Raw genomic sequence first — 22430 nt, forward strand, 5'->3', positions numbered from 1 at the left:
AAACTAATCTAATGTATCCGGTGCTCTCGGTGTGAACTCAAAGATGTTGGTGATACCAAGCGCAGAATGGCGACAGTTTAGCTGAACACCTGCGCTTGGTCCGCCTTGGCCTACGTGATCTCCTTGTTGCGAAACATTTTACCTCTCCTTCCAGGTTCCATACTGATCTTTCTGTCCTGGGCCTTCTCCACTGTCAGAGTGAGGCCACACGCAAATCGGAGGAACAGCACCTCATATTTCGCTTGGGCAGCTTGCAACCCATGGCAACTGACATCTATTGTAAACCTACTGACTCCCACAGCTATCCTGACTACACTTCTTCCCACCCTGCTTCCTGCAAAGACTCTATCCCCTCCTCCCAATTTCCCTCATCTACAACGCATCTGCGCCCAGGGAGAGGTGTTTCAAACCAGGACATCCGAGATGTTCTCATTCTTTAGTTAATGGGGATTCCCATCTTCCATCATAGATGAGGTCCTCACACGGGTCTCCATGGTATCCCGCCGCTCCGCTCTTGTTCCCCTCCCCCCAGTTACATCAGGGAAAGAGTCCCCCTAGTTCTCACCTTTCACCCCATCAGGCATTCCCATACAGCATATTTTCCGATATTTTCCGTACTTCCAACGGGATCCTTTCACTAGCCACATCTTCCCATCAGCACCCCTTTCTGCATTCCGCAGAGATCATTTCCTCCGCAACTCCGTGGTGAATTTAGCCCTTCCCACTCAAACCACCCTCTCCCCAGGTACTTTTCCCTGCAACCGCTGTCACCTTCCCCTCGGGTGACAATGAACCGTTCTATATTTCCATAACATGATCTGCTTAGATCTGTCATTTTCGCACCTTACCGTCAATATCTCTAGACCCACTCTCACTGACTCTCACTCTGGAGAATGGTCTTGACCCGAGGTATGTAGGTTAATTGGCTGGGTAAATGTAAAAATTGTCCCTAGTGGGTGTAGGATAGTGTTAATGTACGGGGATCGCTGGGCGACACGGACTTGGAGGGCCGAAAAGGCCTGTTTCCGGCTGTATATATATGATATGATATGATATGATATGAAACGTCACGCGTTTCCTCTCTCTAGAGATGCTGTCTGTCCCGCTGAGTTACTCCAGCATTTTGTGTCTATATTCGGCATAAATACGGATTTCTTCAAGTAACCCTCTCTCTGTCCCTCCCCACCCTAGTCGTTGTATTAGTTTCAATTTAGTCCTGTTGAGTTTCACTGCCTGCATAGCTCGTTATCATGTAGCCCACAGCCTGTAATGGACCATTGTGGGCTCAATTTTTCCTTCACCATTGTTACTATTTGCATATATTCCATTCATTTGCGGTGTATCACCGTCTATATCTCTCGTTTCCCTTTCATCTGACTCTCAGTCTGAAGGTCCTCGACGCGAAACATCACCTATTCCTTTTTTCCAGAGATTCTGCCTGATCCGGAGTTACTCCAGCATTTTGTGTCTATCTTCGGCATGAATACTGATTTCTCTAACTTCAAGAACCCTTGCATCCCCTCTTTCTCTGTCCCTCCCGGACCCGAGTCGTCGTACTGGTTTCACTGTCGACCTGTTGAGTTTCACTGCTTGGATAACTCGTTATGACCTAGCCCACAGCCAACAATGGACCATTGTGGGCTCCACCTTTCCTTGATCATCGTTACTTTTTGCATACATTTCATTCATTTGATCGGTATTCAGTATCATTCAGTATCTCTGTATATCACCGTCCACATCTCTCTTTTTGTTTTCCCCTGACTCTCGACCCGACACATCCCCTATTCCTTTTCTCCAGCGATGCTGCCTAACCCGCCGATGTACTCCAGCTTTTTGCGTCTTTCTGCGAGCTCATTTGTCTGGGTTAACGTCACTCCCAGGAGCTGTACCGTCTGGGCATGTGCGGGATTTGATGCCAGACTGCGGCTCGGGGGTAAGCGTGAGCAGTGTTGATGCACTTCGGTGCAATTCTCTGCTTCCTGCACACCGTCTGCCGTTCTCCCGGAGCAATGTAAACCGCGCACTTTATCGTCCAGCACTAGAGAAAAAGAACGATAATTATTTTTTCACTGCTTTGTTGGCCGGTCCTGGTATTGGCTTCTCTCGGGGAACGTCGACAAATCGAGGAAACGAGAACAAGGTCAGGGGACGTCTCCAAATTACAAGAAATGCAGATGTGTTTGAGATATCAGATAGCAGGGTGAGGTGGTCGTAGATATTTTCAAATCCCTATTTTTTACCTTGACCTATTTTTGGTAATTCTTGCCCGTTTCAGGCGCAGGCAGAATTGTGCCTTCAGTCTCAACTCTTGAAGTTCCAGATACGTCCCCCCAGCCTCCTCATTGTCTCCCACCTTGTCCTCCCTAATGTGCAGATCTAGTCACTACCCTATAGGAAGCTGTTCTAACGGCAGAGAGAAAGCAAAGGAAATTTGCCAGGATGTTGCCTGGGATGGAGAATTTACTTTAGTTCATTATTGTCACGTGTACAGATGTGCAGTGGAAAGCTTTTTGTTGAGTGCTATCTAGTTAAAGAAAATACTACACATGAATACAATCAAGTCATCAACAGTGCATGGTGGATAAAGGGTACAACATTTAGTAATGAGTACTGCAATGCACTTCCTGAGAAAGTGAAGGAGATAGAGTCACATGGCATTTAATAAATGTTTGGTTGGAGCAAGCAGAAAATGATGGGCCAAGGGGTGAAAGATCGGATTAATACAGATAGTGCAAATAGTACCCTCTATTCAGCATGGGCATGTTGAGGCAAATGGCCTGTTTCCATGCTGTTTGATACTTTATTCCAAACTTTTCAAACTCCTTCCCCAAAAGTGGCAGCACGGTAGTGTAGATGGTAGAGCTGCTGCCTCACAGTGCACAGGTATGTGCTGAGTTTGCATGTTCTCACTGTAACAGTGTGGGTTTCTTCCAGATGCACAGAACTCCCAAATACATGTGATTTTATAGATTAATTGGCCTCTGTAAATTTCCCCTCATGTGCAGGAAGTTAGTTGGTTTAGTTCGTTTTGTTTATTGTACAGTGAAAAGCTTTTGTTGCGTGTTATCCAGTCAGCAGAAATACAATATATGATTTCAATCAAGCCATTCACAGTGTATGGATACATGATAAGGGGATAACGTTTAGTGCAAGGTAAATCCAGCCAAATCCGATCAAGGAGAGTCTGAGGGTCACCAAGGAAGTAGATGGTAGTTCAGTACTGCTCTCTGTAGTAGGATGATTCAGTTGCCTGGTAAAAGCTAAGTGGTAACAGATAAGTGGAAACGAAAGGTGAATAACATACAATTCATGTAAATGGGTGATCGATGGTCAGTGTGGTTGACTGAACATCCTTTTTCCATGTTATTGCTTTCAATCAGAAAAGCAATATGCCATCTCACCAAGGATGAATGCTAGCAATGCTCTGTTCGCAAAAGCGTTCAGAAGTGTGAAAACACATACCTTCAGATTAAGAGCCAGTTTCTTCCCAGCAGAACCAGGCAACTCAACCATCCTATCACCAACTAGCGAGTGGTCCTGACCTACCATTGACCTCATTGGAGACCCTCGGACTATTTTTAATCGGACTTTATCTTGCACTAAATGTTATTCCCTTTATCCTATATCTCTACATTTTGGGTGGCTTGATTGTAATCATGTGTCATCTTTCCACTGACTGGATAGTATGTAAGAAAAAGGGTTTACACTATACTTCGGTACACATGACTATAAATTACACTAAATGAAAAGTTAATTGAGAAAATATTATTTTTGGTATGTTACCACCTAAGGTGCAGACTTTTACTTGCCTGATTAATAAAGGTTAAATAATAAATAATTTTCTAAAGATGTTCACATTTTGTTGTCATCCTTCATCAAATAGGTCCGTTTTCTAATCGCTGTTGCAGGTATGATTTTCCCTTGGAAGAGAATCTGCTCTTCCTGCCATTTCTGGATCATGAACTTGTTCTTAATTGCCACACCATCATTGTTTTATGGGATCAGAGTATAGATGGAACACAATACTTCTATGTGAAACAGAAATGAATGTTGAAGATGAAAGAAATTTGAAGGATGGAGAGAGAATGTGTGTGATGTTGGAAAATGAGTAGAACATAAGTTTTAATGAAGTATAATTAACTGATCTGAATTTTTTCTCCACTGTTAGTGATGAGTTTCATAAACTCCTTTCACAGGAATTTGCAAGTTGAATATTTGCAAGTGGAAATTTAAACCAGAGCACATCGTTATTTGACTGTGATGATGAGTCAGTTTACCAGGATATAAATATCAACTTTCTTTGAATAGAGAAGGAAAAACATTCATCTGTTCTGTTTATGAAAAAGATTTTGCACACTGTGATTTTACAGCATTGAGACACACATAAAAAGACTGTGGGAAGACGGGGAAGAGGTGCAACAAGTTGGAGAGAATACAGGGAGACAGTAGTGGTGGAAGAAACAGTGTACACGTTTGAACTGGGATTTAGTTCATCATCCAACTTCAAGACACAGGGACACGCTGACCATGCAGAATCCAGGTAAATGTGGGGAAAGCGCGAAGGGATTCCATTGCCCATCCCAATTGGAACGTCATCAATGCACTCGCAGCAAGAAGAGACCATTCCCTTCCTCCGTTTGCGGGAAGAGATTCGCTCAAGCTTCTGACCAGCTGAAACACCAGCGAGTTCATGCTGGGGAGAGACCCTACACCTGCTCCATGTGCAAGAAGGGATTCATTCGGCTCTCCGATCTGATAAGACACCAGCGAACTCACACAGGAGAGAGGCCATTTTCCTGCGCTGTGTGCGGCAAGGGATTTTCCCAGTCGTCTCATCTGCAGTCACATCAGCGGGTGCACACTGAAGAGAGAACATTTAATTGTTCTAACTGTGAAAAGAGCTTTAAAAGCTCGGTGGTTCTGGTGAGGCACCAGCGTATTCACACAGGGGAGAGGCCATTCATCTGCAGTGTGTGTGGAAAAGGGTTCATACAGTCATTTCATCTAAAGACGCACCAACGAGTCCATACTGATGAGAGAACATTTAATTGCTCTGCCTGTGAGAAGAGTTTTAAAAGATCAGCAGATCTACTTAGACATCAGCGCATTCATACTGGGGAGAGGCCATTCACCTGTACTGTCTGTGGAAAGGGATTCACTCAGTCGTCCCATTTGCAGATGCATGGGCTAGTTCACACAGGGGAGAGGCCATTTGTGTGCTCCGTGTGTGGAAAGGGATTCACTTGTTCATCCAGTCTGCTTAAACATCAACAGGTTCACACCGGAGAGAGGCCATTTACCTGCTCCATCTGCGGGAAGAGATTCATTTGTTCATCCACCCTGCTGATCCACCAGCGGGCTCACACCGGGGAGAAGCCATTCACCTGCTCTGTGTGCGGGAAGGGATTCACTCAGTTCTCCCATCTGCAGTCACACAAGCGAGTTCACAAGTGATTGCAGCGTCTCGATCCTGCTGCCACAACAACTGTTCAGAAAAAGCTCATGATCATGCTGAAAGTTGGGCTGTAACTTTGCGTCGTTAATTTTTGCATCTGCTTTCATATTCTTTACATGTCAAATAAATATCAGGTATTTATCTCCAAATGCCGGCTAGATTGAGTAGTGGCGGGGAAAGCGAATGAGTTCTGATTTAATTCCTGTATTGCCTAAGGTATATTTTTACAAGGTATATTTGTGTGGGAAGGAACTTCAGATGCTGGTTTAAACCAAATATAGACACAAAATGCTGAAGTAACTCAGTGGGACAGGCAGCATCTCTGGAGAGAAGGAATGGGTGATGTCATCCATTCGTTCTCTCCAGAGATGCTGCCTGTCCTCCTGAGTTAGTTCAGAATTTTGTGTCTATCTTCACTCTGAGGTACATACTTTGTTTTGAACTCAAGAAAATAATTTGCTATCTCTGCATCACACCTAATGCTGTCACATCCATCCTGTAGTGAGAACTGTACACAGTACATTCATAATGCCAAACCAACGTTTTATACAGTTTGACATAACTTGCATATGTAGCATTTAATAAATAACAGTCTCATCTTCTGCCTTGGCCATTCTTATCTACTTATCCTGTTGGGGTTTGTGGACATGCATATCCCCACATATCTGTGCATCACTGGCCAATGCAATGATCCACTGTGTGCCTGAAAAACATGAGTGTGTCGCTGAATGTCTGATGCTTTTGTGCATACTCCACTGACCGTTGCAGTGCTAATTGAGTAAATGTTGTCCTGTCAATGCAAAGCCTCTCCTTCTCTTGTGCCTCTAAGTGGTGAACAAGGAACCTTGTGGTCTGAGGCTAAACTTCAGGAAGACCTGGGGTTCGGTCCCATACATGAACCCTGTAGGTTGAGGGACACATGAGGATTACATGTTTTTTGGGAATCAGCACTCGGCAATGGATACGTTCATAAGACATAAGAGTAGAATTAGGCCATTTCAGCCCTTCAAGTCGGCTCCACTATTCGATCTATTTTTCTCCCTCAACCCCATTCCCTAGCCTTCTCCCAGTAACTTTTGATAACCTTGAAAATCAAGAACCTAAAAAGGTCCATAGACAATAGGTGCAGGAGGAGGCCATTTGGCCCTTCGAGCCAGCACCATCATTCAATGTGATCATGGCTGATCTGTTTCAATCAGTACTCCGTTCCTGCCTTCTCCCCATACCCCCTGACTCCGCTATCCTTAAGAGTTCTATCTAGCTCTCTCTTGAATGCATTCAGAGAATTGGCCTCCACTGCCTTCTGAGGCAGAGAATTCCACAGATTCACAACTCTCTGACTGAAAACGTTTTTCCTCGTCTCAGTTCTAAATGGCCTACCCCTCATTCTTAAACTGTGGCCCCTTGTTCTAGACTCCCCCAACATTGGGAACATGTTTCCTGCCTCTAACGTGTCCAACCCCTTAATAATCTTATACGTTTCGATAAGATCTCCTCTCATCCTTCTAAATTCCTTGGTTTTTAGGTTTATAAACTTTTCAGGTAACATTTCTGATTGAGTGGGCACAGCTACTGTTTTGCCCACTGAATCCATCACTGCCATTTATAATTCTATTCCCATCTACACAGTTTACCGGATCACTTGGTATTTTTGCTAGACTTCGATAAAATGCCCTCTTTATCTAATTCACACATAATGATGATTTGTTTCAGACTGCACAGGCTTACTCGCCTCAAACCAATACAAAAACATGCAACCTTTTTTTACTGGAATGGGAAATAAATTACCTTAAATACAGAGGCGTGTAGGAGGGGACTGCACATGCTGGTTTACACGAATGATCGACACAAAATGCTGGAGTAACTCAGCAGGATAGGCAACATCTCTGGATGGAAGGAATGGGTAACGTTTTGGGTTGAGACCCTTCTTCAGACAGGAAGATGCTGCCTGTTCCACTGAGTTATTCCTGGATGTTATGTCTACACGGTAAATAATAATAGAAATAAGAATATTGAAAGGCTTGGATAGAGTAAACATAGAAAAATAGGTGCAGTAAGCCATTCGGCCCTTTGAGCCAGCATCGCCATTCAATATGATCATAGTTGATCATCTAAAATCAGTACCCCTTTCCTGCTTTTCCCCGATATCCCTTGATCCCTTTAGCCCTGAGAGCTAAATCTAACTCTCAAGTAGATGTGGAGAGGATGTTTTCACCAGTGTGAGTCTAGCACTCGAGGTCATGGCCTCAGAATTAAAGGCCGTTCCTTGAGGTAGGAGATGAGGAGGAATTTCTTTAGTCATAGGGTGGTGAATCTGTGGAATTCTTTGCCACAGAAGGCTATGGAGGCCAAGTCAATGGTTATTTTTAAGGCAGAGATAGATTCTTGATTAGTGCGGCTTCCCGGGGTTATGGGAGAAGGCAGGAGAATGGGATTAGGAGGACGAGACAGATCAGCCATGATTAGACCTTATGGGTTGAATGACCTAATTCTGTTCCTATCACTTATGATAAATACTGATGAAAGTTTCCGTCCCATTAATGGAAACCCCGGTTCTGCGCACTCTGATTGGTTGAGTAATAGGCGGGTCCTCCCTGCAGCTTATTGGTACAGGCTGCACGTCAATCATTCGGGCAATGGGGCAGCCGAGCATGCGCGCTTGGGGCTGGCGACGAGTGACGCAACAGGTAGGCGAGCGTAACTTTGCCGCCTGACGAACTGCGGAAACATCTGCGGATTCGGCAATTTCAGGTACGAAACGGCCTCTGTGCGACTTCAAACTTTGCGCCCTGACCCGACTTGAGATGATAACTATTTCCTTCGTTAACCGTCGCCGCCAAACTCCTCTTTCTGCCGTTTCGCACCGGAAAAGCTACAGACTCGGCAGTTGACTACCAACAGCGCGTGCGCAGCGTGAAACGCAGGGAGCGTCTCTCAACGGAGTGAAATATTTGGGGAGCGTGTCTGCACCAAAGAAACTAGAGACAGACACAAAATGCTGGAGTAACTCAGCGGGACAGACAGCATCTCTGGGTTGCTCCAGCATTTTGTGTTTACAATATTAAAACCACTGCGTTGCAAGCTGCCCAAGCGAAATATGAGATGCTGTTTCTCCAATTTGCGATTAGACTCACTCTGACAATGGAGGAGGCCTGGGACAGAAAAGTCAGTGTGGGAAGGTAAAACTGGAGATGGCCAACGATAGCAGTGTCTGTATCTTGCACTTTATTTTATTTATTTTCATTGTACTTGGGTTGGGCAACATTCAGTTACACAACATGCTCATGTCAACTAACCTAATCCCAATTATCAACACTTGGTCAACAGCCTTCTTGTCTTATTGATTCAAGCACTTGTTTACTTAGGGAGAAACACAAGAAGCTGCAGATGCTGGAATCTTTAGCAAAATGCAAAGTGCTGTAGTAACCCATTGGGTCAGACAGACCACATTAGAGCATTTTGTTCAGTTTTGGTCACCCTGTTATAGGAAAGTTGTTACGTTGGAAAAGGGAGTTATGCAGAAAATAATTATGCAGAGAAGAGTTTAGATTTTTAGAGATACAGCGCGGAAACAGGCCCTTCGGCCCACCGAGTACGCGCCGCCCAGCGATCCCCGCACATTAACACTATCCTGCACCCACTAGGGACAATTTTTACAATTACCCAGTCAATTAACCTACATACCTGTACGTCTTTGGAGTGTGGGAGGAAACCGAAGATCTCGGAGAAAACCCACGCAGGTCACGGGGAGAACGTACAAACTCCGTACAGACGGCGTTGTCAGGATCGAACCTGAGTCTCCGGCGCTGCATTCGCTGTAAGGCAGCAACTCTACCGCTGCGCCACCGTGCCGCCTGTTACGGGGATGTTGCCAGGACTCGAGGGCCTGAACTATAGGGAGAGGTTAAGTAGGCTGGGACTTTATTCCTTGGAGCACAGGAGGATGTGATCTTGTAGGGGTGTGTAAAATCAGAAGAGGAATATATCGGGTAAATGGATCAAGAACCAGAGGATGGAGGGTCTTGACCCGAACGTCACCCATTTCTTCTATCCAGATATGCTGCCTGTCCTGCGGAGTTACTCCAGCATTTGTGTCCATCTTTGGCAGAACCAGTGGACATAGGTTTCAGGTGAGGGGAAAAGATTTAATAGGAACCTGAGGGGCAACTTTTTTTTACACAAAGAGTGGTAGGTATATGGAATGATCTGCTGAAGGAGGAGGTTATGGCTGGTACAATTTCAACATTTATAAAACATTTGGACAATTACATGAACAGGATAGGGTTAGTGGGATATGGACCAAACACTGGCAATTGGGACGAGTGCAGATGGGGCATGTTGGTTGGCATGGGCAAGTTGGGCCAAAAGGCCTGTATCCACACTGTATGACTGTGGCTTTTTTAACACTTCTTTTACATGGTATTACAGTATTAAGAATTTGTAGATGGTAAAATTGGACCACATCAAAATCTGACTGTTCTCTATTTACTAGGATCTGGATATCACTAAACAGAAGGGGAGAATATTGATCACTTCTGCCTGTGGAAAACGTTACGAATGTAAGGATGCCTAAGGTACAGGTACTGTACCAGGAGAGAGCCAGTTCACAGAGTTTGGAAACAGATTGAACCAGATGAACAGTGTGGGGGGGAAATGCTCCATTCACAGTGAAGAGGAACTATGCACTGATTCCATATGTGGAGGAAGGTTCTATTCATTCCCAAATCTGGAAAGACAGAAAGGCATTTGGATGATGGAGAAACTGTGTAAATGTGGGGACTGTGGGAAGGGGTTCAGTTATCCATCCCAGTTGGAAACCCATCAGCGAACGCACACCAAGGAGAGGCCGTTTATGTGCTCTGCGTGTGGGAAGGGCTTCACTCAGTCAACCCACTTGGAGACACACGTCCTCGCCCACACTGGGGAGAGACCATTCACTTGCTCCGTGTGCGGGAAACAGTTCACTCGCTCGTCCAACCTGTTGAGACACCAACGGGTTCACACCGGGGAAAGGCCGTTCATCTGCTCCTTGTGTGGGAAGAGATTTACTCAAATGTCCAGCCTCCAGAAACACCAGCTCGTTCACTCTGAGGAGAGAACTTTTACTTGCCCTAACTGCGAGAAAAGCTTTAAAAGCTCCGAGGTACTGCTGAGGCACCAGCGTATCCATACAGGGGAGAGGCCGTTCATCTGTAACGTGTGTGGGAAGGGATTCACTCAGTCAACCCACCTGCAGATACATGGGCGAGTTCACACTGGTGAGAGGCCGTTCAGGTGCCCGATTTGTGGAAAGGGATTCACTTGTTCATCCAACCTCCTGACGCACCAGAGAGCTCATACCGGGGAGAGGCCTTTCAGCTGCTCCGTGTGCGGGAATGGATTCACGCAGCTCTCCCACCTGCATTCGCATCACCAGCGAGTTCACACTGGTGAGAGAACATTTCATTGCTCCAAGTGCCAGGACAGTTTCAAAAACTCGGGAGATCTAATGAGTCACCAGCTTGTTCATTCGGGAGAGAGGTTGTTCACCTGTTCTGTCTGTGGGAAGAGATTCAGTCACTCGTCCAACCTGCTGAGGCACCAGCGGATTCATCCTGGGAAGATACCTCTGTCCTGCTCAGTGTGTGGGAAGGGATTCACTCATTTATCCCGTTTGCTGTCACACCAGCAGTTTCACAAGTGATTGTATGGTGTAGATTTTGCTTTTACTGCAGCTATTGATCATATCCCCAGCCGATCATTCCATCATTATGGGTTTGATTCTGTTAATAATGTCAACACACGCCATCCTCAGATTACAAACACCTGACTTGAGGACACTTCTACATACAGAACAGATCCCATAATGTTATTAACTTCAAAAGTCTGATATATGTTCACTGCTTTGAGTGGCGGAGCTACTTCTCTCAGCCCGTCCGTCTCTACTCTGAGTAAGGTTCTTTATAATGAGTGTGACGTGCTTTTGATGCCGTTCATTACAATAATGTGGAGGCACAACAATCATATCGAGCGATATTTGTGTATTAACCAACTTGTGGACAAAATCAGTTTCTGGGCAGAACATTGAATTCTTTAATTTTAGTTAACGACATAATCCTCTTCCTTCTTCCCCCATAAAATACCCCTCCCCTCTATATGCCCCAACTCAACTTGCACCTATTTCTCCCCTCCCCCTCCCTTCCACCTACGTTCCCTCCTCTAGCTTCACAATTCTCTTCAATTTCTTTGTATCGCACCTTCTACATTTTCATCTCTGATCTTTGTCCAACCATCTGCCTATTGAAAACTCCTCCTCGCCTGTGTCAACGTAATACCTACAAGGATTTGCAGATACTGGCTTATACCAAAGAAAGAAACGCAATGCTGGAGTAACTCAGTGGGTCGGGCAACATCCCTGGATGGGTGATATAGAAACAGAAAATAGGTGCAGGGGGAGGCCAGTTGGCCCTTCGAGCCAGCAGCACCATTCATTGTGATCGTGGCTGACCATCCACAATCAGTAACCTGTGCCTGCTTTCTCCCCATATCCCTTGATACCACTACCCCTAAGAGTTCTATTTAACTCTCTTTTAAATTCATCCAGCGAATTGGCTTCCACTGCCTTCGGTGGCAGAGAATTCCACAAATTCACAACTCTCTGTGTGAAAAAGTTTCTTCTCGGCTCAGATTTAAATGGCCTCCCCTTTATTCTTAGACTGTGGCCCCTGGTTCTGGACTTTCCCAACATTGGGAACATTTTTCCTGCATCTAGCTTGTCCAGTCCTTTTATAATTTTATACCTCTCTATAAGATCCCCTCTCATCCTTCTAAACTCCAGTAAATACAAGTCTAGTCTTTCCAATCTTTCCTCATATGATAGTCCCGCCAACCCGGGGATTAACCTCGTGATCCTCTGCTCCACTGCCTCAATGGCAAGGATGTCCTTCCTCAAATTAGGAGAACAAAACTGCGCATAATTAGATATGGTCTCACCAGGGCCCTATACAACTGCAGAAGGACCTCTTTACTCCTATACTCAAATCCCCTCGTTATGAAGCCAACATGCTATTAGCTTTCTTCACTACCTGATGTACCCTCATGCTTACTTTCAGTGACTGGTGTAGAAGGACACCCAGGTCTCATTGCACTTCCCCTTTACCTAATCTGACACCATTGAGATAATAATCTGCCTCCTTGTTGTTGCTGCCAGTGGATAACCTCACATTTATCTACATTATACTGCATCTGCCATGCATCTACCCACTCATTCAATCTGTCCTAGTCACCCTGCAACCTCCCAACATCTTCTTCGCAGTTCACACTGCCACCCAGCTTTGTGTCATCTGCAAACTTGTTAGTGTTACTTCTCCTTCCATCATCCAAATCATTAATATATATTGTAAATAGTTACAATATTTGTTGTATTGGGCCCCAGCACTGAACCCTACGGCACTCCACTCGCCACTGCCTGCCATTTTGAAAAGGACCCGTTTATTCCTCATCTTTGCTTCCAGTCTGCCAACCAATTCTCTATCCATGTCAAGACCCTACCCCCAATACCATGTGCTCTAATTTTGCTCACCAATCTCCCGTGTGGAACCTTATCAAAGGCTTTCTGAAAGTCTAGATACACTACATCCACAGGCACTCCTTCGTCCATTTTACTTGTCACATCCTCAAAAAATTCCAGAAGATTAGTCAAGCGGGATTTCCCCTTCATAATTCCATGATGACTTGGACCAATCCTTTTACTGCTATCCAAATGCGCTGTTATTATCTCTTTAATAATGGACTCCAGCATCTTCCCCACCACCGATGTCAGGCTAACGGGTCTATAATTCACCGTTTCCTCTCTCCTGTCTTGAAAAGTGGGATAACATTAGCTACCTTCCAATCCACAGGAACTCATCCTGAATCTATAGAACATTGGAAAATGATCACCAATGCGTCCATTATTTCTAGAGCCATCCCCTGGGATGCAGACCATCAGGCCCTGGGGATTTATCAGCCTTCAGTCCCATCAGTCCACCCAATACTATTTCTCGCCTTCAGAGACCCACAGTTGTCTTTACTAATCTTTTTCTCTTAACATACCTAAAGAAGCTTTTACTATTCTTCTTTATATTCTTGGCCAGCTTCTCCTCGTACTTCATCTTTTCACCCGTATTGCCCTGTTTGTTACCTTCTGTTGTCTTTTGAAAGTTCCCCAATCTTCTGGCTTCCTGCTATTCTTTGCTATGTTGTACATCTTTTCTTTATTTCATCCCTAACTTCCCTTATCAGCCACAATTTCCTCTTACTCCCCTAGAATCTTTCTTCCTCTATGGAATGAAGCGATCCCGCATCTTCTGGATTATGCCCAGAAATTCCTGCCATTGCTGTTCCACCATCATTCTTGCTAGGGTCCTTTTCCAGTCGACCTTGGGCAGCTCCTCCCTCATGGTCTCCTTTGTTCAACTGCAACACTGACACTTCTGATTTAACCTTCTCCTTCTCAAATTACAGATTAAAACTAATCATATTATGGTCACTACCTCCAAGCGGTTCCTTTACCTTGAGTTCCCTTATTAAACTGGTTCAGTGGACAACACTAAATCCAGAATTGGCTTCTATCTGGTGGGCTCCAATACAAGCTGCTCTAAGAATCCATCTCGGAGGCACTCTACAATCTCCCTTTCTTGGGGTCCAGAACCAACCTGATTTTCCCAGTCTATCTGCATTTTGAAATCCCCCGCAACCACAGTGGCATTACCTTTGTTACATGCCAGTTTTAACTCCTGCTGCAACTTACACCCTATATCCAGGCTGCTGTTTGAGGGCCTGTAGATAACTCCCATTAGGGTATTCGTACCTTTACAATTCCTTAATTCTGTCCATAGCAAGTATACGTTGTCAATCCCTAGGTCACCCCTCACAAGGGACTGAATTTCATCCCCCACCAACAGAGCTACCCCACCTCCTGTGCCCACCTATCTGTCCTTTCTATAGGATGTATAACCCTGAATGTTCAGTTCCCAGTCCCGATCCTCCTGCAGCCATGTCTCTGGAATCACCACAATGTCATATCTACCAACCTCTAACTAAGCCTCAAGCTTATCCACTTTACTTCTCCTTCGTGCATTCATATATAATGCTTTTAATCCATTACTCATCTCACCTTTCACATTGACTCCTATTACACTTGGCCATACTCTCCTATCCCTTATGGTGCTTTCTGTCCCGTTAATTCTGGGGTCTATCTTAACTTTTCCTATCGTTTCATTCCCTTTAACTCCATCGTTGTCTGTCCCATTTGTCACCCCCGCCCCCCAACTATTTAGTTTAAACCCACCCATGTAGCAGTGACAAACCTGCCTGCCAGAATGCTGGTCCCCCACCTGTTGAGGTGCAACCCGTCCTTTTTGTAAAATTCACCCTTACCCCAAAACAGATCCCAGTGGCCTAAGAATTTGAATCCCTGCCCCTGCACCAGCTCCTCAACCACACTCAGATCCCCTGTCTCCCTGTTCCTGCCCTCACCAGCATGAAGAACTGGTAGGAAACTGGCGATAACCACCCTGGAGGTCCTGTTTTTCAGCCTTCTTCCGAGCTCTAAAGTCATGCTGCAGAATCTCTTCCCGACGTCGTTTGTGCCGACATGCACTACCACTTCCGGCTGCTCACCTTCACCCTTGAGGGCGCTCAGCAATCGGTCCGTGACGTCCTTGACCCTGGCACCAGAGAGGCAAGAAATCCCTGGTTTGTACCTCTCAAGATGGAGTCCCCTACTACCATGGCTCTGCCTGACATCGGTCTCTTCGGCTTTGCCTCAGCGCCACGTTTAGCCTCACAGACTTGTCCGCCGCTCAGACTGGCAGTGTCTTCTGTCTCGACAGCTTCCAAGAGGGTGAACCTATTTTCAAGAGGTACAACCCCCGGGGTCTCCTATACTCCAAGCTTCCTTCCCTTCCTCACCATTACCCACCTTCTCTCTTCCAGTACCTTTGGTGTAACGATCTTGCTGTATGTTGGCCCTGCCCAGGAAACACTTGTTCTCTCGGATGATTCTGAAGTCATCCAGTGGCCTCTCCAGTGTCCCAACATGGTCCTTCAGGAACTGAACCCGGACACACTTTCCACATTTGTAGCAGCCAGGGACCTCCCACATCCTACAGAAATCACACTGACTCAGCTCACCTGTCTTTTTTGGGGGGGTCTCACCCTCTCCAACTTTTGGTGTAGTCTCCTCCCTCAGCCTCCTCGCCGAAGACTCTCGAGCCAAAGACTTGCACTTTACTCGACAAGGCCACTCCCCGACTGGCCGCTCCCCTGCTCTGCCAATCCCCGCAATCACTCCTTCACCTGCTGCTCCTCTGCTGACCTTGAAGGTATTGACGGTTCGGATCAGGACTCTTCTTCAACCCTGACCCAAAACGTCACCTATCCGTGTTATTTGAGAGATGCTGCCTGGGTCACTGAATTACTCCAGTATTTTTGTGTCAACCTATTGCCTGCCAGGCTCTGTCCTGCCCTTCTCTCTTCCAGCTCTCTTTTGTCTGAAGAAAGGTCTTTACCCGAAACGTCACCCATTCCTGCTCTCCAGAGATGTTGCCTGTCCCGCTGAGTTAATTCAGCATTTTGTGTCTATCTTCCGTTTACTTAAACCAGCATCTGCAGTTCCTTCCGACACATTTTGTCTGATTAAAACTGGTTCATTATCTGTGGGTGGCCCTTTATTTCAATTTAGTTATGCTTTTAAATCAGGTGGGTTCATGCCTTGAAATTGAAAAACGAAACAATATCAATCTTTAAACTGAATTCTTACAGATGGTTCTAGAAACATTTTTTTAAAAAACAGTCAGGACCTGATTTATAATCCAAATAAAATTCAGTGTTCAGTATGGATTTGGTTATCCTTCCCAGCTGGAGAAACATCAGCGTTTGCACACCAAAGAGAGGTCATTTACTTGCTCCAGTCAACTCGCCCCCGGAGATGCATGTCCTTGCATGCACTGTGGGGACACCACTCACTTGTTTTGTATGCAAGGAAAAAAAATCACTCCTGTCATACAAGCCATTGCGACACCAGCAAGCTCACACTAGAAAAAGGCTATTAACCTGCTCCTTTTGTAGGAAGTTATTGTAAATAATATGGATATTTTTAATCTTGTACTTGAGGACATCAATGCCAAATTTTCTGTTTAGATTTCTGCAACCACAACCTAATAAAGGTTTCCTTCTTTAAAATACATGGAATTGTGATTAATACTTAAAGGTTTCTGCCAGCATAGTCAATTGGAGGTCATCTTTACAGCCCTTATCATTACAATAAACTTTAAAGCAATGTGTACTATACATTCAATATTTTAGCCTTGATTTTAAAATATTTACTGCTTTGCAAGGTAATTTTGTCTTTGAATGTTTCTCACGATTAAGGTTTCACGTTGCACTGTTTCTGGACCATTCTGAGGATGGTCTCCATTTACCACATTTCAGATGCTGAACTCTGTCAAGACTTTTTCTCATAATGCTATGATATATGATGGTCAGCTATGAAAGGCAGGCTCACAAATAAATGCATCGTTTATCCAGTTTCCTGTCTAGATGGGTTCCTGTCATTGTTTTGACATTTTTCAGAAATTAAAAGTATAGCAGAAATTAAGCAGAACTTAGAATGAAAATGAGGAAGAATTTCTTTGGACAGAGGATGGTGAATCTGTGAAATTAATTTCCATAGATTGCATGTTGGCCATCAGTGGGTATTTTAAAGCAGAGATAGATGGGTTCTTGATTCAAAGGGCAACAAAGGGAAAAGGAGGGAGAATGGGATTGGTCACAAATTAAAAACCAGAAAGAATGGAGAATTCAGAGCAGCAACTTTGGTTGGTAAAGAAGTCAGCACTTTATATTTCAATGATGGTCATGTTACAGTTCAACATGTGAGGTAACAAAGGTGTCTCCAATCATGAGGGGAATAGATAGGGTAAGTGCACAGTCTTTTTTACAGGATAGGGGAATCAAAAATCAAAGGCCTTAGACTTAAGATGAGAGTGGAAAGATTTAATAGAAACCTGAGGGGCAACATTTTAACTCAGAGGGTGGTGGGTATATGGAATGAGCTGCCAGAGGAGGGAGTTGAGCCAGGTACAATAACATTCAAAATTCATTTGGGCAATTACATGGTTTGGAAAGGCTCGAAGCAATATGGGTGGATAAATACGACTAGATTAGATGGGGCATCCCGGTGGGCATAGATGAGTAGGGCTGAAGGGCCTGTTTCCGTGCTGTGTGACTACTTAAGATTTCAAATTGACGGAGGGATATGCTGTTATGTGATTCCACTTCAGTAACAGCAAAGCATTGATTCCTCGCATTTAGTCTTGCTGCCAGCTTTCCCCGTCAGAAAGGAAGGTCGTCTTGAGCCAAATTTTGATAAGACACTGAAGGATGACCTGAGAAAGGTTTATAGTTATAATTTGATAGCATTGACTAAAGTGATTTTACGATATTTATTTGGAGTAGAACAAAGTTAAAGTCAATCAAAATTATTTAGTCAGCAAGTTGAAAAGAAAATCAGAAGAAGCATCTCAATTCAGAAACTGGTGATACTGGCTGCTGTGGAATGGAATGTGCACTCAACTGTAAAATTAAAGCTTTCTTACCTCGAGAAACAATTCTGGCTGCCAAACTTAAATAAATAAATTAAAATGAAATAAAATAATCAAATAAAATAAAATATGGCAGGGGTGAAATGAGTGTGTGGCCAGGGTGGTGTGGATCTCTGATGATGCTGGCTGCCTTTTTGAGGCAATCTGTGAAAAGTGCAATTATTTTGCATCCCAGCGCCCTGCAACCCCCAGTCGATGTACTGCGCTGTGTAATCAATTCCTTTGGCATGGTGGCGCAGCGGTTGAGTTGCTGCCTTACACGCTTGTAGAGCCGGAGACCCAGGTACAAACCTGACGACGGGTGCTGTCTACATTCTCGCTGTGACCCCGTGGGTGTACTTCGTTTTCCTCCCACACTCCAAAATCGTAAGGTTTGTAGGTTAATTGGCTTGGTATAAGTAAATTGTCCCCAGTGTGTGTTTACGATAGTGTTAGTGTGCGGGGATCGCTGGTCGGTGCGGACTCGGTGGGCCGATGGGCCTGTTTCCACGCTGTATCTATAAACTAAACTGTGTAGCAAGGAACTGCATAGAAACATAGAAAGTAGGTACAGGAAAAGGCCATCCGGTCCTTCGAGCCAGCACTGCCATTCAATATGATTATGGCTCATCATCCAGAATCAGTACCCTGTTCCTGTTTTTTTCCCCATATCCCTTGATTCCGTTACCCTTAAGAGCTATATCTAACTATCTTGAATACATCTAGTGAATTGGCCTCCACTGCCTTATGTGGCAGAGAATGCCACAGATTCACAACTCCATGGGTGAAAAGGTTTTTCCTCATCTCAGTCCTAAATAGCCCACCCCTTATTCTTAGACTGTGACCCCTGGTTCTGGACTCCCCCAACATTGGGAACATTTTCCTGCATCTAGCCTGTCCAATCCCTTAATAATTTAATGTTTCTATAAGATCCCCTCTCATCCTTCTAAATTCCAGTGAATATAAGCCCAGTCGATCCATTCTTTCATCATATGCCAGTCTGGCCATCCTGGGAATTAACTTGGTGAACCTATGCTGCGCACTCCCCCAATAGCAAGAATGTCCTTCCACAAATTCGACATCCAAAACTGCACACAATACTCCAGGTGCAGTCTCACCAGGGCACTGTACAACAGTAGTCGGACCTCCTTGCTTCTCAAATCCTCTCGCTATGCAGATGCTGGTTTACACCAAAGATACACACCGCATGCTGTAGTAACTCAGTAACCCACTGAGTTACTCCAACATTTTGTGTTCATCTTAAACTAAAGGGTGGTGAATCTGTGGAATTCAGAAGGCTGTGGAGGCAAAGTCAGTGGATATATTTAAGGCAGAGATAGATGAATTCTTGATTAGTACGGGTGTCAGAGGTCATGGGGACAAGGCAGTTGATGGGGTTAGGAGGGAGAGATGGATTTGCCATGATTGAATGGTAGAGTAGACTTGATGGGTCGAATGGCCTTATTCTGCCCCCATCTCTTATGATCTTGTGAAATTCCCCACTGGACCAGAGCGCACGTCACTCACAGGGGAGAGGAGGCGGGCGGAGCAGGGACCGCCGCGCCTGCGCACCTCGCGGCCAGAAGCTGACGCAGGAGGTAAGAGCGGGGTTTTGTAATCTCCGGGGACGCTGTCACTTCCCCAAAACACCGAGTGCAGCTCCGCGGCCGCAAATAAAACTCAGACTTTGCCTCCGCTTCCCAATGTGAAACGAGAACAAAATCTTCCCCCACGCCCGCCGCCGCTTTCCACGTTATCCCGAATAGTTGAAAGGGCCGGAGAGACCGTCGGCGCAGGCGCGGGATGACCCTCATTTTGGGGAGCATCATTAAATCAGGGAGCGTCCCCAAATCAGAGACTGAAACTAAATCAGGGAGCGTCCCCAAATCAGAGACTGTCTAAATTAACGAGCGTTTCCGAATCAGGAACTGTCTCTAAATCAGCGAGCGTTCTTCAGTCATGGACTGTCTAAATCGGGGAGCGTCCCCAATTCAGGGCCTGCCTCCAAATCAACGACTGCCCCTAAAACAAGGACCTGCTAATGTCTGTAAGTTCGGACAAACACGGGACTGGATACAGTGTGGGAAGAAGGGTCTCGACTCGAAACATCACCCATTTCTTCTCTCCAGAGATGCAACCAGACCCGCTGAGTTACTCCAGCATTTTGTGTCTACCTGGATACAGGGTGCTTTGATAAAGAATTAAGTGCTGGTAAATGAGATATTACGGGTAAGATTATCGTCAGCACAGACACGATGGGCCAAAAAGCCTATTTCTAATATTATTAAGACTCAGGATATATATATTTAGCTGCCAAAATCAGCTTTTAAGCTCTTCATCGTTCATGTCTTTTGGGTTTGGAATTTGAGGTGACTGTAAGGAGTCTGTATGTTCTACCTGTGACCTCTTCGCTTTTCTCTAGGTGCTCCCGTTCCCTCCTGCATTCCAAAAACATACAGGTTGAAGGTTAATTGGCTTCGGTAAAAATTGTAAATTGTCCCGAGTGCGTAAGATAATGTCAGTTTATGGGGTGATCGCTGGTCGGCGCAGTGGGCCAAAGGACCTGTTTTTTTGTTGTATCTCTTAAGTCTAAAGTCATCCTACGCTCTTGTAGTGCAGAGAGTGAATAAATATAGAATATTTTGGTAAGGATATGAATTTCAGTGAAGGGTGGAGGGAGAATGTGTGATTTACAGCTTTCGGAGAACCACAGGAAAAAATGTTCCTTAAAAATAAAACTGTCAGTTAAAAAAATCTGTCCTGTACTTACAGTGATAACTTTGAACTCCTTTACAGAGGATGGAGGATTTGCTGATGGGGTACTTGAACCAAACTTCGTAGCAAGATTTGACTGACATTTATCAAGTACCGACCGCCATTGGTCTTTGATTAAAAGAGAAAAAGTGACCAAGTGTGGATGTATCGGTGAGACGGGAGAAGCACCGGTAAACATACATGATAAGAATGTCACAACATGTTCGCTGTTGAGAATTTGAACCAACTGCACTGCCTCAAAAGTCATCAGAATATCCACAAGAAGAAGGAACGAGGCACCTGAGTCTGTGGTTGGACAAGGCTTCAAGTGATTATCCAACCTGGAGAGTCGCAAAGACACTGAAGCGATGGAGAAACCGTGCAAATGTGGGGCCTGTGGGATGGGATTCAGTTTCCCAACCCAGCTGGAAATTCACCTACCAGCAGGCTCACACCAAGGAGAGGCCGTTTGTCTGCTCCTTGTGCGGGAAGGGATTCACACACTCATCCCACCTGTTGACGCACCAGCGGATTCACACCGGGGAAAAGCCATACAACTGCACCTTGTATGGGAAGGGATTCACCAAGTCGTCCAAGCTGAAGGCGCACTATCAGGTCCACAGCGAGGAGAAAACATTTAATTGTTCCAACTGTGAGAAGAGCTTCAAAAGCTCACATTACCTGCGGAGGCACCAGCAGGTTCACACCACAGAGAGGCCATTTACCTGCTCTGTATGCGAGAAGGGATTCACTCGTTCGTACAGCCTGCTGCTGCATGAGCGGGTCCATACTGGGAAACGACCGTACGCCTGCTCCAAGTGCGGGAAAGGATTCAACCAGTCGTCCGACCTGCTGAGGCACCAGCGGGTTCATACCGGAGAGAGGCCGTTCACCTGCGCCATGTGCGGCAAAGGATTCACTCGATCGTCCAACCTCCTGGTCCACGAGCGGGTTCACATTGGGAAAAGGCCGTTCTCCTGTTCCGTGTGCGAGAAGGGATTCAACCAGTTAGCCGGACTGCTGATACACAAACGGGTCCACACCGGGGAGCGACCTTTCTCCTGCTCTGCGTGCGGGAAGAGATTCATCTCTTCATCGAACCTGCTGGTTCACCAGCGGGTACACACCGGAGAACGGCCATTCTCCTGCCCTGTGTGTGGGAAAGGATTCACTTGTTCATCCAACCTCCTGGTGCACCAGCGCATTCACACCAGGGAAAGGCCGTTCCCCTGTTCCATCTGTGGGAAGGGATTCACTCAGTTGTCTAATTTACAGACGCACCAGCGAGTTCACAGTTGACGGCAAGGTTTAGATTCTGCCGTGACTTGATCATTCTAACGGTGGGGTTTAATTCTGTTCATGTTACACTTCAAAATATTTGTATGATTGATTGTTATTTTTGGAAGATGTTAAAGAAATTGACTTATTTTAAATAATGTGTTTATATCTATATTTCTCGACAAGCTCAGCTGACTGAGGATTTAGGAGATACATGGAACTGCGAATGGTGGTTTATACAAAAGAACGACACAACTACTGGAGTAACTCAGCAGATCAGGTAGCATCACTGGAGAACAGAGATAAATTACATTGCGGGTCCGGACCCTTCTACAGAC

The 22430-nt window shown here is 45.3% G+C and overlaps 2 protein-coding genes across 2 annotated transcripts; both read left to right on the forward strand.

Annotated features, from left to right (window-relative positions):
* Nucleotides 1–4228: 4228 nt before the first annotated feature.
* Nucleotides 4229–11176, forward strand: LOC144600782 (uncharacterized). Its single transcript, XM_078412674.1, has 4 exons — nucleotides 4229–5450; nucleotides 6285–6358; nucleotides 8056–8142; nucleotides 10030–11176. The coding sequence occupies exons 1-4, from the start codon at nucleotides 4528–4530 to the stop codon at nucleotides 11136–11138; spliced, it is 2193 nt and encodes a 730-aa protein (XP_078268800.1). The 5' UTR covers nucleotides 4229–4527; the 3' UTR covers nucleotides 11139–11176.
* A 6468-nt stretch (nucleotides 11177–17644) lies between these two features.
* On the forward strand, nucleotides 17645–22430 carry LOC144600783 (uncharacterized). Its single transcript, XM_078412675.1, has 3 exons — nucleotides 17645–17657; nucleotides 19572–19658; nucleotides 21050–22430. Exons 1-3 carry the CDS (start codon nucleotides 17645–17647, stop codon nucleotides 22111–22113), a joined length of 1164 nt encoding a protein of 387 aa, XP_078268801.1. The 3' UTR covers nucleotides 22114–22430.

This window comes from Rhinoraja longicauda, chromosome 16 (genome assembly GCF_053455715.1).
Source record: "Rhinoraja longicauda isolate Sanriku21f chromosome 16, sRhiLon1.1, whole genome shotgun sequence".
Taxonomy (NCBI): domain Eukaryota; kingdom Metazoa; phylum Chordata; class Chondrichthyes; order Rajiformes; family Arhynchobatidae; genus Rhinoraja; species Rhinoraja longicauda.

Excerpts from the sequence above, each read along its gene's own strand:
- LOC144600782 (XM_078412674.1), top strand. The coding sequence starts at position 4,528 with ATGCAGAATCCAGGTAAATGTGGGGAAAGCGCGAAGGGATTCCATTGC. Across the intron at positions 5,451-6,284 it reads TCACACAAGCGAGTTCACAA|TGGTGAACAAGGAACCTTGT; the intron begins GTGATTGCAGCG and ends TGTGCCTCTAAG. Across the intron at positions 8,143-10,029 it reads GGCGACGAGTGACGCAACAG|GTACAGGTACTGTACCAGGA; the intron begins GTAGGCGAGCGT and ends AGGATGCCTAAG.
- LOC144600783 (XM_078412675.1), top strand. Across the intron at positions 19,659-21,049 it reads GCCAGAAGCTGACGCAGGAG|AATTTGAACCAACTGCACTG; the intron begins GTAAGAGCGGGG and ends TTCGCTGTTGAG.